This window comes from Vulpes lagopus, chromosome 17 (assembly GCF_018345385.1).
Source record: "Vulpes lagopus strain Blue_001 chromosome 17, ASM1834538v1, whole genome shotgun sequence".
Classification (NCBI taxonomy): Eukaryota; Metazoa; Chordata; class Mammalia; order Carnivora; family Canidae; genus Vulpes; species Vulpes lagopus.
In genome coordinates, this window is record NC_054840.1 from 27997660 (window position 1) to 28021378 (window position 23719).

The 23719-nt window shown below is 36.6% G+C and overlaps 1 protein-coding gene across 6 annotated transcripts in view; it reads right to left on the reverse strand.

The window, feature by feature from the left end:
* FXR1 (FMR1 autosomal homolog 1) overlaps window positions 1-23719 on the reverse strand; it is a 64978-nt gene that overhangs the window by 27633 nt on the left and 13626 nt on the right. For all 6 annotated transcript variants that reach the window (XM_041732054.1, XM_041732053.1, XM_041732052.1 and 3 more), the window contains exons 2-6: window positions 14323-14375; window positions 12740-12833; window positions 1040-1111; window positions 474-622; window positions 152-245 (exon numbers count right to left, since the gene is read on the reverse strand). In XM_041732054.1, the coding sequence (XP_041587988.1) occupies window positions 152-245; window positions 474-622; window positions 1040-1111; window positions 12740-12833; window positions 14323-14375 (462 nt within the window). The remainder of the gene's footprint in view (window positions 1-151; window positions 246-473; window positions 623-1039; window positions 1112-12739; window positions 12834-14322; window positions 14376-23719) is intronic.

Here is a 23719-nt window from a genome sequence, read left to right on the forward strand (position 1 = left end):
AAATTTAACATTTTATAGCTCTAAAAAAATTTTCTTCCATAAATTAATAAATTCACTGTATACCAAGTTAGTTCTTAACTTTTCAAATATTTAATTATAATAAAATCTGTGAAACATCCATTGGCTACTTTAAAATATGGAGTTATCTTACCAGTATCATTAGCTGTGTGGTTTCTGGATGGTAAAAAATTCTGCATGCTCCTACTGCTTTCTTAAAATCTTTATGTGCATTCTCATTAGCACACCTAGGGAGAAATTAATTCATATTTAAGACCTAAATAATAGATTAAACTCAGAAGGCAATTATAATGCAAATGAAGTATTTCATTTTGACACTATTAAAACTTTTGTTTACTAAAAAGATTTTCTATCATAAGTTTTTGATTGGATGTTTGGGGGAAAAAAGATTTCTGTGGCACTAGAAAAATCCTCTTAATTCACAAGGCAATTCAATAGTAAACAAAGTTACTCACGCCTCTCTCAAATCCTCAGGAACATCCACTGTGCATTTAAAGAAGGTATTTTTTTTGACAGTTTTATTTTGATTGACAGGCCGAAGTCGTTCAAATGTGACTATTTCATTGTAAGTGGCATCACAAGCAGCATATTCAATGACATAAAACTAAAAGACATCAAAATACTTTAAAAATCCCATCTGAACAAAAATAATGAGCTTAAATGAAGTTCTAATTGCCTTGCTCAGCTTAACCAGTAGACCCACCCCCTTGTGGCACAAATACTAAGCACAGCTTAGTAACATCAATCTGATTTGCCTAAACTAGATTATAGGCTCTTACAAGCATGAACCTTGGTGGTCCTCACATTCTTGAAGTGCGTCCCTGAAGAAAAGCTTAGATGTTTCCAAAATCAGAAAACAAATAAAACTAAATGGTCTAATGAGTTTTTTAAATGTATGGTCAACTATTTCCAAAGGAGATATTTTGAAATAAAACTAAGAATTAAAGTAATGTTTACAGAAACCAAGAGTTGAGGTATTTCCTTGGAAACTAGTCACAAAGCAAGTGTAAATATCACTTACTTCTCCTTTCATCATTCGAACTTTAGCCAACCACCATCCACATGGTTCTTGGTCATTTGCTCTTGAATATACCTGAGAAGAGAAAAAAAAAAGGCCTTTATCCATTTATTCTGAAATATTTCAACATTATAATGACTTATTATAAATGCAAAATCCCACTAAACTCTAGAATCAAAAATGCCACTGCACTAAAAGTGCACTAAAACATAATTTAGGGAGTCACATGTGCTTAAATTTTACTACTGAAAAACAAAACAACCCTTTTTGGGCAATTTGGCTCCTTGGAAATCTAATTCCAAATTCATGAGTGTTTCCAAACATAAATTATTAAAGAATGCTTCTCACAAAGCAGTTTAATATAGTAAAACTGAGTTCTTTCAATTTGTCAATACTATCCATCTTTAAGCACTATTCTGATGATTCAAGTATCAGACACAAGGATATGCTAAAACTAATTAAAGACATTTTAAATCTCATAATATTTTTAGAATGCTAAAATAAAGAGCTGTTTTCAAAAAGTAAGAAATCCAATTTTAAAACCTTCAAGTATAGGATTCCTTCATGACGAAACTACATCAAATACAGTAAAATTGTTCTGTTGAACAATAAATTTATACACATTTAGTACATCTAGCAAGGTACAAAAGTATCTTATAAACCTCTTTTGTGGGGCAGCCCCGGTGGCGCAGCAGTTTAGCACCGCCTGTGGCCTGGGGCGTGATCCTGGAGACCCTAGATCGAGTCCCATGTCAGGCTCTCTGCATGGAGCCTGCTTCTCCCTCTCCCTGTGTCTCTGCCTCTCTCTCTCTGCATCTCTATGAATGAATAAATAAAAATCTTTAAAAAAAAAAAAATAAAAAAATAAACCAGGATCCCTGGGTGGCGCAGCGGTTTGGCGCCTGCCTCTGGCCCAGGGCGCGATCCTGGAGACCCGGGATCGAATCCCACATCGGGCTCCCGGTGCATGGAGCCTGCTTCTCCCTCTGCCTGTGTCTCTGCCTCTCTGTGTGTGTGTGTGTGACTATCATAAATAAATAAAAATTTAAAAAATAAATAAATAAACCTCTTTTGTGAAAAAAATCTTATATGCCCTGTATTCATAATTATCAGGTATTTTGTAAAGTAACAAATTAAGAAAGTTTCCTTTCAAGGATTAGAGTTATTTCTTATGGTACAGTATCTTGATCTATTTTTCAATACGTGGAAAACTAGGGGGATGGAAGAAAAGACAACCAAGAGGAACTCCATAAAAATCTTTATTATATGACCGAAGGAGGTCTCTGCAGAGAAAGACAAGAAATCTACCAACATACGTTAACACTTATCTTTGGTTAAATACAAACAACTACTGATAATAAGCAAAGTTTTGGAATGCTGGAACCTTCACTGATCAGATCTAATCTGGGAAGTGGGGGAATAATCAGGGAAGTGGGGGAATACTAGAAATGTAACTGGATATTCAAGCCAAAAGCTCATAATCAACTTCACTGTGCACCATAATCAGAAAGAAGACCAACATAACAGTCAGGCTCCACTGGACTCAATTTTAGCTTTGCATTTCTTTATGACCAAATCTATTTGTAACTCTTATCTTTTCTTATACGTCTCCAAAAAAAAAAAAACAGTAAATTTTACTTCTTTTTTAGATAAAACAAAATTCATCCTATCTTGCAAATTATTTTATGTATCCAGTGGAACCTCTTATAAACCTACAAGGAAATCTAATGATCTTGTTTTTTTTCTGTATCTTGAAACACTTTACTATTTCATCATCATTCATCAATTATTCCCAACTATGCTACAAAAAAATGGCTAGAAAAGAGAAGAATGATGGTATCACCTGGAAGAACACAACAGTGAAATATAGCGTTACTACTGCATCATCCTGTAGTTTCTTTACTGCATAGTCTTTCAAGAAATAATAAAAAGACTGGAGACATCATTCTTGCAGTCTGCTTTTGGTTTTCACTCAACAGTTAAGAATTCAGAATTTTTAATTTTCCACCCATAACTGCAAAGACAAAATTCACAGAGGAAGGGCTTTCACAATTATCAGAGGAATCAGGACTGATGAAGAGACAGATAATAGCACGCTAGATTCTAATGGTGAATGTGAAATTATAAGCAGAATCTCCCACCATGAAGCCTCCAGATGATGAATATTCCCAAACAATATACTTCTAAAGAGAAAAAGGAAATTTAGTATCCTCACCCAGTTAATCATTCAAACTGGGACAAAATCCTGCAACAAGACTCTGGACCATTCTGTTTTTCTAAAAGGACATGTGACCATATTCTCTCATCTTTTATGATTGTGCACCAAAATGTACCTCATACAGTTCCTAAGTGGACAAATGCCAAAGGCAGCTGTGTATGCAAAGATGACTAGAAAGAAACAAATGATGGAGACATGCAAAAAACTCAATGGATTAGTCGATGCAATTGGTTAAATTTGAAAATGGTATAATTAAAGCACAAGAATGACTATGCTCTCTGTTCAATAAAACTAGAAGCCACTAAAATTAGTTCCAAAATATTCTTAAAGTACTGCATTATAATAATTCAAGTATAAGATAAATCAGAATGAAATGATCAACTAGAACTTACTGGATGTGTTGGTATCAGTATTTGTAAGAAGAATTTCTTCTGGGTTTAGGCATAATAGCTTATGTGTAGTAAGTAATATTTTAGAGACCTGTACTCATTTTAGGTATATGCATTATCAAAACCAGGAAAATATGGAATAAAAAGTTCTTTTTGCCATGTCTTTTAAAAGATTTATTTATTTATTCCAGAAAGAGAGAGATGGGAATGGGGGGGGGGGGGGGGATGTAGAGGGAGGAGAGAGAAACTCAAGTAGACTCTGCTCTGAGCAGAGAGCCCCAACAGGGCAGGCTTGATCTCCACCACCATGAGACCAGACCTGAGCAAAATCCAAGAGTCAAACGCTTAATTGTGCCACCTGTGCCAAGGCACCCCTGTATTTGCTAAATACTCATTAAGATTAAGATACTTAATGTTGATCTTCAGCATCCTTTTATTAACGTCTGCAAAATTACATGTAAACATACTTAAATTTTTTTTAAATGGCTACTGGACCCAAGTGGTTAAGTGATGATGACCATTTTCCCAAGTATGACACAGGTTAAAAGAAAACCCTCAGAACAAGAGAGAAAGTGCCCATTCCAAGTACTATTTCAGAAAGGTAGTTCATCTAAACGGACTGGAGTTATCTCTTGGTAACCTAGTGAATAGGTGCCTCAAAAGGTTGGGGGGGTGGAAAGAGTCTTTAAATTACCTAAATCCCTCTGTTCTAATTCCATTTTCACCAAAACACAAATTTCTAAGTAATGTGGCTTCCTATGTGAGCTTACCACCAAAAAAGAGAATAAACCATTCTGGACTGCCTTGAGGCAGCAGCTCTCATTGAACCTTACAAATGCTAGATTCCATTTTATACTTATTCTACCTCCATAAGCTACACTAGTAACTTTACTCCTGAAAGACAAAGCCACTCTCATTAAGTCAACTAAATCCAAGTTCCTGAACTTGAATCAAAAACTTTGAATTTGGCTCCACTTGAGTGTAGTGGGCCCAACCACATTCTTTCCAAAATGAACAGTATTATCTCACACAACAAAAAATCACTTTAATGACCCAGCATTAAAACTGTGCCCTAGTATACTGTGTCCCAGACATTGATTACTATATTTATTACTGCATCATTGAAGTAGGAGTAGCTCATAGAAACTCTTTATTCAGACTTTAAATTTCCAAACTATTCCCAAGGAGCAAATCACACTCTAAAGCAATAGCCCTCATTATTTTAACATTCTAAGTTTCTACAAATCCAAAGAAGAGCTTTTTAAAAAGACCAGAAAGTACCCATGAGAGACCTAAAAACAAAACAGCACTCAGGCTGAATAAGTCCAATTTTATGGAGTGGAGGATGGAACATGAAGAATCAAATTCCAAAATTCTACTTCAGGGTTCTTTCTGCCAAATAACTCTAAGTCAAACCTTATTAAAAATGGCCTCTAAATTCTAGCACACAACCAAACTATTACTTTAATGAACTCCAGTCTGGATCATAATGTTATCAACCTTTCTTTCAGGTTAATAATGTTCAATATGAGCCTGGGTGGCTCAGTGGTGGAGCATCGTCTGCCTTTGGCTCAGGGCGTGATCCTAGGAGTCCTGGGACTGAATTCCACATCAGGCAGGGAGCCCAGTTCTCCTCCCTCTGCCTGTGTCTCTGCCTCTCTCTGTGTGTCTCTCATGAATAAATAAAATCTTTAAAAAATAAGTAAATAAAATTTAAATTTTTAAAAAAAATCATGTTCAGCTATGCTTTTCAAAATCACAACATATATGTTCAAATATGAACACCAAAAATCAAGAAATTTTACCAGTTTTCACCAAATTCCTTATAAAGAAAATTTCTAAGTAATATTAACCATTAAACTGAACACTTAATCATAACAGCTGATTTTATAACTATGAGATACATTTATTGAGTAATGTTCCTCTATATCCACTATTTCATCTCATTACAATCATAAAGCATTATGAAGAAATGGAAAATGTACATCAGGAAAGCAAGTTTAACATCTAGAACACACTAATGTGATTTATCTACCTATACAGCAGTATTTTCTCATTTATATACTTTGCTGATACTTTTAACAAATGGGTTTAAGTCTTAGAAAATAGCCATTTTCCATATAATAATGTTTACCACTTCTTTAACATATGCAAATCTCCCAAGCACTAAGACTAACAATAGGCTTGGTATTATAAGACTAATTACAGATAAGTAAATTTCAGATGAGTAGCAAGAATCAATTTGAGGCTTTTCTTAAGGTAAAATGGAAGCTACATGTATTAAAAAATACTGAATTTAAAATTTTTTGGGGTGCGCACCTGAGTGGCCCAGTGGGTTATAGGCATCTGACTCTTGATTTCAGCTCAGGTCATGATCTCAAGATTGTGAGACTGAGCCCTGCACTGGGCTCCATGGTCAGCATGGGGTCCACTTCAGATTCATTCTCTCTCTCCTCTTCTCTTCACTCACATGGGCTCAGGTGCCCTCCCCCCACCAACCGATAATTTTTTTTTTTTACTTTAAGATAAAGGAGCATCTTATCCCAAATTATTATTACCCTTATTTCTCAAGACATCTATCCCCACATTATAATTAAAATATAAAGACACATAATGTGGGCAGCCAGGGTGGTTCAGCGGTTTAGCACCACCTCCAGCCCAGGGCATGATCCTGGAGACCCGGGATAGAGTCCCATGTCAGGCTCCCTGCATGGAGCCTGCTTCTCCCTCTGCCTGTGTCTCTGTACCTCTTTCTCTCTTTCTCTCTCATGAATAAATAAAATCTAAAAAAAAAAAAAAAGACATAATGTCCAACAATCCAAATAGATGAAACAAAAGGCAAGAACAAAAACTTGCCTCTTATCTCAATCAGAAAATATACCAATTAAAAAAGAAAAGTTTTTTAATCAAATATGATAAAGAGGAAAACCTAAAAAACCTTGTAAAATTATATACTGGCTTAAGTGTCAAGCTAATCTGCTAAACAAAGCAGGTATCTATAAGAAAAGACAAAACACTTCACACGTGAAATCACTGGGGAAAAAAACACTTGCTACTGCACTTCCCGTATCCCAGGATACTATAATATATATCCAGCTTAAGAAAATCTAAAGAAGGGGACCCCTGGGTGGCTCAGCAATTTAGCTCCTGCCTTTGGCTCAGGGCAAGATTTTGGAGTTCCGGAATCAAGTCCCACATCAGGGTCTCTTCATGGAGCCTGCTTCTCCCTCTGCCTGTGTCTCTCATGAATAAATAAAATCTTTAAAAAAAAGAAAATCTAAAGAAATCATTTTCCCATTACTTCCAGTTTCCATAAGCAAAAACCTACTGAAAAAATTTAATTGTTTTTTTTTTTGAAAAAATTTAATTGTATAAAAATGTTAAAAATTTTAAAACATACGCTGCTTTCTAAAGTCAAAGAAAAAGCCATTAAGAAAAAAAATGAAAAAAAAAGAAAGAAAAAAAATGCCACTAAGAGTTTAAAAATAAAGCTTTGAATTTTAAACCTTTCAAATACATCTTTCTCTTATAAATCATATGGTGTTTTCTTGAGGACATTAGACCATGACACTAATTTATGTTCTATTAATTCCACATAAGCCTCACAAGTTGACTGGAAAGATGAACCTCAAGTAGCTAAACATTTTTAAAATTGTAAAATTTTAGGATAAACCAAATCAAATTGTCAATATTCAACCATTCCTAAGCTACAAGAATGAAACTTCCATGACTGAAAACATTTTATTTTTTTTTTAATTTTTATTTATTTATGATAGTCACAGAGAGAGAGAGAGAGGCAGAGACATAGGCAGAGGGAGAAGCAGGCTCCATGCACCGGGAGCCCGACATGGGATTCAATCCCGGGGCTCCAGGATCGCGCCCTGGGCCAAAGGCAGGCGCTAAACCGCTGTGCCACCCCAGGATCCCTGAAAACTTTTTAAAAAGATTTTACTTACTCATGAGAGCCAGATAGAGAAGGGCAAAGAGAGAAGAGCGGAGACAGAGGCATAGGGAGAAGCAGGCTCCTCACAGGGAGCCTGAAGTGAACCCGGATCACAGGACCCCAGGATCACACCATGAGCCAAAGGCAGACACTCAACCCCTGAGCCATCCAGGAACCCCTCATGACTGAATTTTAAATAAATGACTGAAAAGTTCAATAAAAAGCTCTCTCCTGTATCTTTTTTGTTCTAAATCCATTATTGATGGCCAAATCAAAGTCACCTTTCCCTTCTTAAAAGAGGAACGATTCCTGGAGGTGCAAAAGATCAAGAGTTCTAAATCTGGCAAAAAAACTGTCAACACCATGTTAATACAGCATAATATAGGAGAAAATAACACTCAAGACAAAAACTGGAACTGCTCCTCAGCTTCCCAACCTTCAGGCTATATGACCTTGGAAAGCTTCATAAAGTATTCATAGAGTTTAGAAAAGGCCCTCAAGAGACTGTTATGTCAAATGGAGATAATCTGTTTTAAAAGCCAGTTAGGGGGTACCTTGGGTGCCTCAGCCAGTTAAGAGCCTGCCTTTGGTTCAGGTCATGATCCCAGGGTCCTAGGATCAAGCCCTGGGTCAGGCTCCCCCGCTTACTATCCACCTTCTTGTGCACACCCATGCGTACTCTCTCTCTCAAATAAATAAAATCTTAAAATTAAAAAAAAAAGTTATATATATATATATATTACTGCTATACAAGCAGTGAGCTGTTATTACTGCTATATGGTATGCAACTGGCAGAACAGTGGCTGATGACTTAACTCTAAAGAATCAAATTAGATTAAAAACCTAAATACTCCTGGGGCACTGGGGTGGCTGTCAGTGGTGTCTGGCTCTTGATTTCAGCTCAGGTCATGATCTAAGGGTCATGGGAATGAGTCCATCATCAGAGACTCTGCTTGGGGGTGGGGCTGGGGTGTCCTGCTTGAGATTTTTCTCTTTCCCCCTCTCCCTCTGCTCCTCCCCAACATGAGCTCACATGTGCACACTCTCTTTCTAAAGTAAATCTTAAAAAACAAAAAACAAAACCTGAATATTCCTTAAAACAAAAAAGATACAAGCTACAGAAATACTGAAAAGAGTATCTTGGATGCCACACCAAAAAAATTCAGCAAATTGGAATAAAATATTACTTCTTCATGGGTAAAGCCATTAAATACACTTTTTTATTGCCTGGGAGAAAGCATAACAGAAAAAAAAAAAAAAAAACTATTCACAAAGCCCAAAACTTTCCTACATTAAAATCTGCATAGACAAAAAACCCCCACAAAATTCACAGAAATGGCTAATAGCTGAAAAACTAATTTAAAAGATGCTCCCAAAAAATAAAATAAAAGATGCTCCGTATCTCTAGTGATCAAAGAAATAAACATTCAAAAGACATCAGCTTCCTCCTATCAGGTTTATGAAACTTTATAGATTAATAATAACCCTGCCAGTCGATCTATGAGGATACAAACACCTTCACGTGTTACCAAAAGTATGATGTAGTAAATCAAATACATTTTTGGAGGGTAAAATTGGTACATTTTGGCACCATCAGAAATTTAAATATACGTGGCTTCCAATTTCGCAAGTGAACCATTTAGATTCCACAGTATCAGAAAATGGTTTACATAAGGACATTAACTCTCGGTGTTTTTTGGTTTGGTTTTTTTTTTTTGGCAATAGTAAATCTGCCAATCATTTCAATTTCTTCTAATTATGAATTATGATACGTCTATTAAAAAATATTATGAGGTGGTTAGAAAAAAATCAGGCAAATCTAAATCACAAATATATACCATATTCCCAATTTCTGTGATACACAGACACACACACAACTGTGGTCAATGACATTTAAGCTAGGGCTCACACACAAGCATACCTACACTGAGAAGGAAAGTTCACTTTTACTTAATATAATTCTGTATCATTTCATTTTTTTAGATTAAACTTTATTTGAATTTAAAGGGGGAGGAAATTTAAAAGAGAACTACCCTAAGACCCAGTAATCACACCACTCTGTAGTTCCTCAAAGAATACAAAAACACTAATTCAAAGGGATATATACGCACCCCTATTGTTTACTGCAGGATTATTTATAATAGCCAAACTATGGAAACAAGCCCAAGTGTGTACCGACTGATGAATGGACAAAGAAGATGTGGTGTACACACACACACACACACACACACACACACACACACGAGTATTATTCATCCACAAAAAGAATGAAATCTTGCCATTTGCAATGACATGGATGGAGCTAGAGAGCAATGTTAAGCAAAATAAACTAGTCAGAGAAAGGTAAATGCCACATGATTTCACTCCTAGGTGAAATTTAAGGAATAAAACAAAGGAACTATAAAGGAACTATAGAGAATAATCAGATGGTTACCATAGGGAAGTGGGGTGGGGGAATGGGTAAAAGAGGTGAAGGGATTTTGGATACGACTTATCTTGATGAGCACTGAGTAATATACATGGACCTACTGAATCACTACATTGTACCCTAGAAACTAACGTATCACTCTATGTTAACTACACCAGAAATAAAAATTTTTTTAATTTAAAAATTTCGCAAAAGGGGTAAGGAATTTTCATGAATTTTTTTGGTTCAAAATGTAAAGCACTAACAACCATAATTCCTCAACATTCCAAATCAAACAGGTTCCTAAAACTAACGGTGGCCAAAAAAAGAAAGAAAAAAGTACAAAGGAAAAGCCAATAAATCAGTGGGTGGCAAGATCGATTTTAGACTTCTTTATGTGAAGTTTCAAATTTTTCAAAAGTGGAAAAAAGTGACATCATCTTACTTTCAGATAATGATTCTTACAATTTAAAGAGCAAATTTCACTAAGACTGAACCATAAAATACAATGTGAAATAAGACACTCCGCAATCATCAATTTTCAAATTATGCCATCTCTTACATCAATATTTTGTACACAGCTGGGGAGGCAGGCCAAAAAGATGGTCCAGAAACTGGACAGGAACTTCTTAGTCTAAGACATACAAAAAGCACAACAAAACACCATCATGAGCATACCATCAAGTTTTTACTTTAATCTGAGCCTTTATACTACACTTGAATATGTAAACAACAATTTAAAAGTATGAAAAGGGATGCCTGGGTGGCTCCGCGGCTGAGCATCTGCCTTCCACCCAGGGCACGATCCTGGAGTCCCAGGATCAAGTCCCACATTGGGCTCCTTGCATGGAGCCTGCTTCTCCCTCTGCCTGTGTCTCTGCCTCTCTCTCTCTTTCTCATGAATAAATGAATAAAACCTCTAAAAAAATAATAATAATAAAATAAAATAAAATAAAAATAAAATAAAATGAAAGTATGAAAAGCACTAGTCTCAGAATTGACCACCACACATTTCTAATTCTAGAACATTTCCAAAATGAAGTCATTTCTTGCTTGACCTGACTCATCACCAGAATTCCAGAAGAAAAAACTTCTAAAATTAGAAATAAATTTTGAAAAATGAAAATAAATCAAGCCTTTTATCCACCCCTACAAAAGATGGGGATCAGAGAAGGATACAATATTGAGAAAACCACTTTCCCTGGAGCCTAAAAGTCCAAGTGAACAAGCACAGTAGTGATCAGCAACATCACCACTACAGTACATAGTATCCACTAGTACTGTATTTCACACTTAATTTTCAGCACTGGACACTTTGTTTCCCTTTGTCTTCCCATACCATCCAAAGACACAAATACACACCACACCTAAGCTACAGTTACAGGTCTCCTTAGGAAAAAAGCAGTTAGTTCCCACTTTTGGTGGAATTGAACTACGTAAGAAAAAAGTAAAGTGAAGGCTATATATACCGTTAGGGAGTGAGGCTCATGGTGCCCTGATACAAGTTATAATATGTTTTGATTTAGCAAAAGCCAAAGAGTGCCCAGTGAACTTAGAGCAAGTAAATAAAATCTAGGCCAAATTTTAGAATGGAAAGTAGTTCAGGCTGCCAGGGATTAAAAATGCCACAATTCTTTGGTTCCTAGCATTTAACATCTACAATTAATGAGAATTCAAAATTTACCATAAAAATTACAAAATATAAAAAAGGCAGATAACTGAATTCATGTGCAAAGTGCTCAGAACATTACCTGGCAGAGAGTATGTACTGGTAAGTGCTTATAAAAATATTTAGATATTTCATCTGTTATCAGTTCTCCTATACCTCCTGTTCCCCTAACACTACCCTACATAAGCTAAGTACAAATGAGATTTGAAATATCTTCCAATATTATCAAATCAACTCCCTGTGAGAAATATATTTAGTCTAGTAGAGCACCTTGAAAGAATTACATCAATCTCTTAAAAACTACAAATCAAATTTTCTATCTCCAACAAACTCACACCTCTAATAATTATTTCCACATTTCACATAACATCAGGAATATTTAACGTTAACATATTGAAAACAGACATCCATACTCTAGTAAGCATGAAAAAAATCAATATACAAAGAAGTGGCAGCATATGATCCCACTTTTATTTTTAAAAATAGAGGAGGGAGAGCCTGGGAATGACAAAAATGGAGAACAGTGTTTTTTCTTCCTCTCAGCAGTAATTCCTGTTTAGTCCTTTTTGTTTTTCTGTACTTTTTAAATTTTCTGGACATTCCTAAACTATTCAACAAGACAGTAGGGTAATTATAACATTTCACAGTTTTACATATCAACTATATTAATAACTGCCATAATAAAGGGTATTAATATGCTATAAATATACTAAGAAAAAAACACAAAAAAATTTTAAATTAGCAAAAAGGAAAACAGCAATTAACACTACAGAGCTCTCTGTGCCAGATTTTATATAAAGCAATTCAGTACTATACTATCATTCTTAACTCCCAAATTATTTTCATTTTAGTGGCAAAGAAACTTGACTAAGGCCACAAAGCTAAAAATGGTATAAAGCTGAGACACGAATCCTAGCTGTGACTCAAAAACTCAAGCCCTGCCATATTACACAGCCAATAAAAGACTCGAGAAAAGGAATTAGATTTATTCTCTATCAGCTAAACAGATTTTCCTACAAGAATACTTATTAAAAAGGGGGGGGGGGGCACACAAAAAAATAAGCTTAAAATACATACCTCTACTTCATCTCCTTCACTAATTTCTTTTTTTATGTCAGGTGGTGGTGGTAATCTAACTTCATTAAATGGAACCTGGCGTTCTGGCTGCCAGCTGAAAGATGAGAAAAGGAATTCATAATTTTGAAATAACTATTGTAAAAGCCTCTATATGAAAGCTATACAGTCTATGCTTAGTGGTGCGTATTTTTTGAGTTAATCATTTAGCTTTCCCTAATTAAAAGCTTCATTCGTAGTATATATTTTTCCAAGTAATTAGTTTGTTGAGGTAAAACGTTTTGCATGACTCTTGATGAAGTTTATAAATTAACATCAACCATAATTATGTATTACCATCCAAATTACTCATCCTAAGGAAATGGTACATTTTTCTAAAAATGAAATAGGCTAAGTACATAATGTCACATCTACATTTCAATAAAGAATTGTGCAACCAACTTATTTCAAACCATTTTACAATCTTATGACCTATCAAAGAAACAGAATTTCAGAGCTTATAAAATGTTAACTGCGTTCTTTGTGTACATGTCCACAGAAATGCAGAAAATCAGTTATTTTGCGTAACCGAACTACAATATTTAATTTTCTTACAAAGAATTTACTTTTCTGCAATGGATACAAATATTAGTATTAAAACTTGGGAAAAGCTGACTTTCATCTTTGAAGCAATTATGACCTTATTAAAACAAATTTGGCTGTTGCTTAACCTTTTTTGTGTCATATTGTATAAACTGGATTAATAAAGTTAAAAATTCTTCCCTAGTCTAAGTTCTAATAGGTCATTCATATGCCTGGGAGTTATATAGCACATAAAAATGCACATAAATTCCTATAGCTTCCAACTGCAAATGCTGGGCAAAACATCAGGAGACAAGATTCGTGGGTGCTTTCGTTTCACCATTACTATCTAAATGGCAGTCGCTCAAAGACAGGAATCATCCTAACACTTGTTTCTACATGAAACAGCTGCTGGGCAGATATCTTTTCAGGTCGTTCCAGAAGCAGCTTAAAAGTGAAAGCTGAAGACTTCTTTTCTGACCTTCAATTATACAGCGCTCCTTTATAACTCTTCCAAACCAAACCCAATATACGTACAGTCTTTCACATTTTTAAAACAAGACCTAGACCCTACAACAACTGTAAAACTCATACTATTCCTAATATCAAGTTTAAATTAAAGGCGGCCCCAATACATATTCTGACTACTAGCAACCATTTGGAAGACCTATATCATTTCATCATTCTGGCATTTTGAGAATTAAGCATAGTATAATCCTATTTGTGCCATCTACTTCTGAAAAAAAAAACTAATTCATGTTTACACATGTTTTGGCAAAAGGAAGGAAGCAAAGAAAGGAAGATGAAAAAAGTGACAGTATATTGTGGGGAGAAAAACAAGTGAAAAGTTATCAAAACTAGGACTACCTGAACTGAAGAGATGATCTAACAACCAAAGACCTCTACCCAAAAGCAAAATCATTTTCCACTGGCTTTCCACTAGCAATAGGAACACCCAAAAGCAAACATGAATTTACACAACCAATCTTTAAAATTAAGATCTCTATCAATAAAAAATGACATACTTGTTCTCAAAAACAACTGTGAGGGAGTCTTCATGAACATCTTTGATAAATCCCTGCAAAAAAACAAAAACATTATCAAAAGCATGTCAATATCCAATTAAACATTACATCAGGGGTGCCTTGCTGGCTTCATCAGTAGGGCATACAACTTCTGATCCCAGGGTTGTGAGGCCAAGCCCCACTTTGGGTGTACACTGCACTTCAAAGAATTACATTAACTCTAAAAGCCTGTAATCAGACATACAAATATGGAATACCAAAAAGAACAAAAAGATTGGAATTAGGCATACATGAGTTTGATTTCCATCTCCATCCTTTATCAGCTATACAACCTCAGAATTTACTTAGTCTCTGTCTCAATCTGTTTTTACATATGTAGTGTCACCTAACTCGGGATTAGAAAAAAATGATGTGGGGATGGATCCCTGGGTGGCTCAGTGGTTTAGCACCTGCCTTTGGCCCGGGGCGTGATCCTGGAGTCCCGGGATCGAGTCCCGCGTCAGGCTACAGGAATGGAGCCTGCTTCTCCCTCCTCCTGTGTCTCTGCCTCTCTCTATCATGAATATATAAATATTTTTTTTAAAAAAAAAAAAAGAAAGAAAATGATGTACAGCCCTAAAACACCATAGGCATTAGTTGACATTCAAACTGAGCAAGGTTGTCTTTAAGTGTTACTTAAAGAATAACTCTGTGAATACTTAAAGAATATTCTGTGAATAAGAGTTCAGGCTCTTAAAATCAGGCTGCCAGGGTTCAAATCCCAAGCTCTAGCACTTACACATTCTTGGACACAGTTTTAACCTAATGATTCATTACAGCATCATTCCTCATGGAATTACGAGAATTAAGAAATGTCATGTTCACCATAGTACTTGGTGAATTTACAAATATCCTAAGTATTATACTGCACCATTAGTAAAAAGCATAACTACGTTTTGAATACTAACGTTCTGTTAATTTAATCTTATTTTTCCTACCAATTTCCCTCCCTCCTTCACTTAAAAATTAAAAAAAAACTGAACTATAGTAAGTATATTCTCTCAAAATCATTTTGGAATAAAGATAAAGATTCACGATAAAAATCAGTGGTCATTTTCTAGTCTTAAAATTAATTTTGAAACTAGTTATTTTTGAGGTGCCTAGGTGGCTCAGTTAGTTGGGCATCTCTGCCTTCGGCTCAAGTCATGGTCTCAGGGTCCTGAGCTTCGGCCCCTCATCAGGCTCCCTGCTCGGCGAGAGGTCTGTTTCTCCTCCCTCTGCTGTTCCCGCTGCTTTGTCTCTTTCTCTTGCTGTGTCAAATGAATGAATAAAATCTTTTAAAAAAGTGAAATTAGTATTTTTAATCTATCTTCCATTGATTGATACAGCTGAAAGAAATCTTAAAATCGGTCATTCAAGAAAGAGCAAAGGAGGGATCCCTGGGTGGCGCAGTGGTTTGGCGCCTGCCTTTGGCCCAGGGCGCGATCCTGGAGGCCCGGGATCGAAACCCGCATCGTGCTCCCGGTGCATGGAGCCTGCTTCTCCCTCTGCCTATGTCTCTGCCTCTCTCTCTCTCTCTATCTCTCTCTCTGTGACTATCATAAATAAATTTAAAAAAAAAAAAAAAGGAGCAAAGGACTTCAGTGTAGAATAAATGTTCAAATACTTGCTCAGCCACTATGTAACCTTCTAGTGCAGTCCACTTGGCAGTTCTATGATTAAAATTGACATTAAGCAACACTTTATATTACTGTGGAGAAGGACTGCAAAGTTCTCAACCTTAGTCAAATGCTTACACACACACTCTGAGACACAGAGTACTCACTAAATAATTTTCCAAAACATCTTTATCACACCACACTTCATAATATCCACTAAATACTAGCTAAATAAACACACTTGCAGTACCTGGTTAAAACAAGGCAGAAATGAACATTTCCAGTTTCCTTCATCCTCCTCCCCCCCCCCCAAAAGTCCACTGAGTAATACACCAAAAACTTTAAAGCATAAAACCAAGAATAAAGAGGACAAAGAGAAAAGAAAAAATTGCAACAAAATTCTGGAAATTTACAAAACAGATCGAAGAGGAGTATCAGTAATTTAAAAACAAAGCTACCATTACTAATATTGAAATGCTTATTATATATCAGACATTATTCTAAGCAAATAGCAAACCAAGAACTAAAACAAACTGGTAATGGAAAAACTGAAAAGCAAGCAGATTACTACCAAACCAGAAAATCCTTGAAAATGAAGAGAGAGGGGATCCCTGGGTGGCTCAGAGGTTTAGCGCCTGCCTTTGGCAGGGGGCGTGATCCTGGAGTCCCGGGATCAAGTCCCGAGTCGGGCTCCCTGCATGGGGCCTGCTTCTCCCCCTCTGCCTATGTCTCTGCCTCTCTCTCTCTCTATGTCTATCATGAATAAATAAAAAATTTAAAAAAAAAAAAAAAGAAAATGAAGAGAGAAACTCTTGGAAAGGAGAGGGTAACAGATGTGATTAAATATAAAAATCATCTTTCTTAATAACATAAGACTCACCAATCACAGAACATAGGTAACCAATATATCTAAATCAGTGCCCTACTCTCACGTTTGTTAGTCAACTGCATGATTTTGTATTGGCTCCGATCTCACACTCCAGCTTCAAATGTCTATTATCTGCTTTATCTGTGTGCTATAGGACATTTCAATGCAAATTTCCTCATATGAAGCATAAACTCTGAATATATTCCTTTCAAGAATGCTATACCAGCTCCTGCCATGTAATTCCAGAGCCATTTTTTTATTCCTTTCTTCCCTAAAGCTAAAAATTAAGAGCTGCCATTCCAGTTCTGATTATCTGATCCTGCTATAATAATGACAGTCTGGCCAGTTTCTTTATTTCTAGTAGGGTCAGCCTCATCAACCTTCTGCAATCATTTTGGTCAGCACTTTCATAGGTAGGTTACCAGCAAATCTATCTCTATTAATACCCTTAACATTTGTAAGGAGTATTTCAGGAACAGAATTTCGTAGTTCATGAATATGAAAGTAAAGCACACCTTTAGAGGTCAGTTCTTTTAAACTTTCACTGAAGTTTTCTACTTCTTCACAAACAACTTTCAGAATCTACAGTGTTTCACTGAGAAATCTTTGCCATTTCTGTTTAATTTATACAATGAGTTCCTTGAAGTCAGAGGTCCAAGCCACTGGGAAATTCTACCCTTTATTACAATAAAAAACCTATCTTTATACCTGAAAATCAACACTTATCCAACTCTTCCCAATCCATCCCTTTACTTCCACCACCATCATCAGCTTTATTTGGGTGCACATTTTCCACAAACTTCAAGAAAAAAAATACAACCCTTGTAGACAACCTACACTAATTACTAATGTCCTCCAAACATAAAATTAAACAGATTGAGAATGAACAGTTAAGCAAACATGTTTTAATCCCCAAACCCTAGATTCTAGGGTTAAGTTGCTTTTCTAATGACCAGATCTCTATGAAATTGTGTCTATCTAATGCAGGACTCAGTCATCACTTCTCAGGGTTTTTCTGTATGCTCAAAGTCACTAGAATGACGATGCTAGGTCCCTAATACTTAAGACCCAAAATGGCAGGGTTAGGTCTTTGCCAAAATCTTTGAGCGAGGGTACACTAAGTAACAATGGTAACAGTGGTCTGCACAGGATAAGAATGGTCTCCACAACTTCTGTCCCTTCTGTGTTCTAGTCCAGCCTTTGGGGACTTTGTGTCTCTTCCTAGTCATCATCCATCTGTCCCAGGACCTGTATTTCTCAGAACAAAATCTTTTACATTTCCTTCTCTTCTTCCCAAATACGCAAATATGAAGATTCCAAAGCACCATTATAAAATGGTCCCCTTATATGTTTATAAATGAAACTCTTTAAGTATCACCAGTAAGCAACAAGCAGTGTAACACATCAAAAATGTAATAAAAGTATCTTTAGAATGTTGTCCCCAACAAAGAAATAAATATTACATAGTAAAAACCCAGGAAATGCCACAAACTATGTGTATAATGCAGGTAAGGGACAGGGCGAAGAAAACAGCAAGAATCCCTGAGCTATAGAAGTATTATTTGAAGAACCAATTTTTTCAAAAGCAATATAGCCTTAAAAAGAAAGGGGGGGGGAGTGTAGAGACACGTGGGTGGCTCAGCCGTTGAGCATATGCCTTGGGCTCAGGGCATGATCTCGGAGTTCCCTGCATGGAACTTGCTTCTCCCTCTTCCCAGGTCTCTGCCCCTCTCTCCCTGTCTCTCTCATGAATAAATAAAACCTTAAAAAAAAAAACTTTAATTCAATTCAATAAGGTGGCAAGTTAACCAATACAGTTTGCTCTCTAGATAAAACAATAAGCAGATGGAAAATAAAAGACAAAAAATAATCTAACAATAGCAATGAAAAAAAAAAATCTTAGGAATACCCTCAACAACTACAACAAAAATGTACGGGACCTATGCACAGAAACCTTTGAAATTCAACAACTGAATAAAAATAAAATAGTCAGGAAAACGTAAATCATCACATCCTTAGATCTTGATGTAAAAATTTTAAATGCCTCTAAAGGAGACTCCACTAAAATACTAAAGAGTGCATGATTGTGTTGAGGGTAAAGAGGTTAATCTTAATAAAATTACATCAAAATCTATTTTTAAAACAAGTTAAAACACTCAAAAAGGGAACTTTTAAATGGGAGTAGAGAGTAAAGAAGATATGCTAACCTACGAATATTAAAGCTTATTTTAAAGCTACAACCATCAAGACCAAAGAAACACATTTTAAGAGAACAAAACAGATTCCAAAAACAGGTCTAAGTCATTTAGGAAATTACAAATAGAGGAAAGAATGGATTGTTTTATATAGTATCGGGACATCTGGATAATTATTGGATAAAAGAGTCAAAAATTTTTTAGGTCAATAAAGATTTCAAAAGAAACCATAAGTTACCAATAACTTCAGACTTAAAAAAAAAATAACTTCAGACTTTTTCTAACAAAAAAAAAAAAACGTAAAACAAAAAACAAAAGCCACGAAGCGCCTAGGTGGCTCAGTTGGTTAAGTATCTGACTCTTTTTTTTTTTAATTTTTATTTATTTATGATAGTCACAGAGAGATAGAGAGAGAGGCAGAGACACAGGCAGAGGGAGAAGCAGGCTCCATGCACCGGAAGCCCGACGTGGGATTCGATCCCGGGTCTCCAGGATCGCGCCCTGGGCCAAAGGCAGGCGCCAAACCGCTGCGCCACCCAGGGATCCCCAAGTATCTGACTCTTGATTTACACTCAAGTCATGATCTCAGGGTTGTGAGACTGAGTCCAACAGAGCCCTCACATTAGGCTCCGCTCACTCAATGGTGAGTGTGTTGGAGGGCATGCATGCATGTGAGGGCTCTAAAATAAATCTTTAAAATATTTTTTTAAAAGTGAAAAGCCACAAAAAGTTTGATATGTTATACTACCTGAAAGCTAAAAATTAATAATCATCACATATAAAGGAAGGAGTAGAATGTGAAATACAGCAAATTCCTAATTTATAATAGTCTCAAGTGAGCTAACAGTTGAACAAACTAAAAAACGAAAGTAACAATGGGTATGAACTATGTGAATGGGTAGTCAGAGAAAAAATAAGTTGTAGTTTGAATTATACAAATCCTCTTTAAAATCCTAGGTTTAGGGCAGCCCCGGTGGCACAGCAGTTTAGCGCTGCCTGCAGTCCAGGGTGTGATCCTGGAGTCCCACATCAGGCTTCCCGCATGGAGCCTGCTTCTCTCTCTCTCTGTGTTGCTCATGAATAAATAAAATCTTGAAAAAAAAAAAATCTTAGGTTTACTACTATGTATTTAATTTTCACTTTTCTGCTCCCACTTTGTTGCAGACTCTTCCTTACCAGAATATAGAGTAACTTCATTTTTTTTTTACCAGTCACATTTAAGGTTAGCAATTTTGAGGTGGGAGCTTAAATTGCTTGTGAAAAGAAAAAGGTGCAGAGTACCTACCCAACTCAAGGGTACATTTTTAAAAAGATTTTATTTATTCATTAGAGAGAGAGAGACATAGGCAGAGGGCCCAGCAGGCTCCCTGCAAGGAGCTCAGTGCCGTACTTGATCCCCCGACCCCGGGATCACAACCCTGAGCAGAAGGCAGAAGACACTCAACCACTGAGCCACCCAGGCACCCTTAAGGATACATTTCTGATGACAGCTAAATACAGCTAAATACCAGGTTTTGAGCTTGATGAGGGCAGTCATGGGGGGGGGGGGGTTCCTACTGGTTAAGCAAAAAGAAACATGACAGAAATTATTTTAGGAATTGAAAGACCAAGATTATAGTAGAAAATCAGGATATAAAAATCAGAGACCCTGTCTATGGGAAAGTTACCTGATTCTGAAGATAAAATTTCTATTAAGGGGGGAAGCCTGGGTGGCTCAGCAGTTAAGAGTATGCCTTTGGCTCAGACCGTGATCTTGGGAGTCCTGGGATCAAGTCCCACATCGGGCTCCCTGAATGGAGTCTGCTTCTCCCTTTACCTGTGTCTCTGCCTCTCTCTCTCTCGCTGTGTGTGTGTGACTTGTCTCTCATGAATAAATAAAATCTTTAAAAAAGAAAAAAATTTTCTATTGGGGCACCTGGTTTGTTCAGTCAACTGAGCATGAGACTGGGATCTCACAATTTTGAGTTCAAGCCCCATATAGGGTGTAAAGCTTACTTGAAAAAATTTCTCTTTTGTAGACCTTCCAGATCTCTCACTTTAGTAAAAGGGAAGCTAAAACCACATACATCACATCTACAGAACCCCGAAATTCACTCCCTAAGTTATAAATGGTGAATTTAAACACTCATCTGGAGCTCTTTTCATGAACTCATTATCAAATGATAAAATGCCTTTCATGACTTTTACTTTTAAGTTCCGAAAGGTTAAGTTTGGTAGCAAGGGGATCCCTGGGTGGCTCAGTGGTTTAGCGCCTGCCTTTGGCCCAGGATGTGATTCTGGAGTCCTGGGATCGAGTCCCACAGCGGGCTCCCTGCATGGAGCCTGCTTCTCCCTCTGCCTATATCTCTGCCTCTCGCTCTCTTGGTCTCTCATGAATAAATAAATAAAATCTTAAAAAAAAAAAAAGTTTGGTAGCAATACTAATTTAAAGAAATAAAGCACCTTTCCTAAAAAGCCTCTTTAAGGCAAAGTTCCAGAAAGAAAACTTCAGTATATTCTTCACAACTGGAAAGACAAGCTATCTTACCCAAAACAGGCTCGAAATAAAACAAGATTTCAGTGTTTAAAATCAACTTATCAGGGATCCCTGGGTGGCGCAGCGGTTTAGCCCCTGCCTTTGGCCCAGGGCGTGATCCTGGAGACCCAGGATCGAATCCCACGTCAGGCTCCTGGTGCATGGAGCCTGTTTCTCTCTCTGCCTATGTCTCTGCCTCTCTCTCTTTCTCTCTGTGACTATCATAAATAAATAAAAATTTTTAAAAAAATGAAAAAAAATAAAAAAGATTTATTTTAAAAAAATAAATTAATTAAATAAAATCAACTTATCAAGGCAGCCCCAGCGGCTCAGCACCGCCTTCAGTCCAGGGCATGATCCTGGAGACCCAGGATGGAGTCCCACATCAGGCTCCCTGCATGGAGCCTGCTTCTCTCTCTGCCTCCCTCTGCCTCTCTGTGTCTGTCATGAATAAATAAAATATTTTTAAAAAATAAAATACAATAAACTTACCAAATGCCTTGCTTCACTGAACTGTGGCTTATAACTACGGAGATGCATGAATCCCTTTGAGAACGTTCTCACTAAATCACTAAGAACATATCTTTGTCCAGAAAATTCCTTTGACTGCAAAGTATTTTAAATTCACCCATTTCTTTAGATTTCCGAAAAATCCACTAGTAATCTCCTATAATTCCAACTCATTACATCACAAAATTTGCCTTCTTATCAAAAGGAAAACTCCAAAACCTTAATACTCGGCAAACTACCCAGAAACCAGACAGCTTGAATCTTCAATTTAAAAGTAAGGTTTTAGGGTGGAAACCCAGATCCAAAAACCTAAGATTTATTCCCTAAAGCTGTAACTCTTAAACCTCAGAATTCTCATTAGCAGAGTTTACGGATTGCCAACAGACCAAGCCAAAAAACCCCTGCCACAAACAGCACCATCTTCCTAAATGGAGAGTAGGTTTTTGAGACTCCAGTCTCAAGCAATAAAAGGGATCCATCAAAAATTTCTAGTTCACATTTACTCTAAGCAAAAGGTAAGAAGTTCTTACACATCACTGCCTCCCTCAAAATATTCTTATTCGATTTAAGATTCACTCTACCTTTAATACTTCTATCAAAATGTTTCTTTCTAAGTCTTTCTCAGGGGGTGCCTGGCTGGCTCAGTCAGTTATGGGTCTGCCTTCCGCTCAGGTGGTGATCTCAGGTGGATCAATGCCCACACTAGACTCGCTGCTCAGTGGGAATCTGCTTCTCCCTCTCCACCTGCCTCCCTCCTGTTTGTGCACAAGCTCTCAAATAAAAAAATACATTTTTTTAAAATTTTTTAAAAATAAAGTCTCAGGATCACTTTCACAAAATTTTAGAATCTTTTTTTTTATTTGGCCACCACAACATTTTTGATGCCTTTTCCAATGTGTTACAACATCACAAGTAGATGATTTAATTACTGAAACAAGCTTGTGACAAAATTTGGTATTGCTAAAATTAAGAGAATTAGAATAAATTCTCTCTATATTAAAGGCATTGGGCTCAGTTTGGTTGTGTTTCTTCTAAATGGGCTAACTCCATTTTCACCAGCAGCATTAGTTAGTTACTGCTGTGGATACATAGGATTATGAAAACATAACCCATAAGAAAGGAAAAGTTAATAGCATAATTTATACAAAATTCACCTCAGGGTAGCCCTGGTGGCGCAGTTTAGCGCCACCTGCAGCCCGGGGTGTGATCCTGGAGACCCGGGATCGAGTCCCACATGGGGCTTCCTGCATGGAGCCTGCTTCTCCCTCTGCCTGTGTCTCTGCCTCTCTCTCGCTCTCACTGAATGAATAATTAAATAAATCTTTAAAAAAAAAAATTCACCTCAGATTCTCCTCCCCAAGAACTGCCACTGATTTATTACTTCTTATCCTTTTATCCATTTATTTACTGGTATCATTGTCTGGCCCCAGTCTACCTTCCCAGCCCATAACTCCTAAACAATTTATTAACTCTGAAATCAGGATCTTACAACTGATGGCAAATCTTAGAAAACAGCAGATAACCACATGGCAATCAGTATATAAATTTCAGCATTTGAGCATGCTCAAACTTGGGTCAGCTTGCAATTTTCTGTAGCACTTGACTTCAACCTCCTGACATTTCATTCAGCAAACCATTAAAGGCCAATTTTAGCAAGGATTAAGTTTTCTTA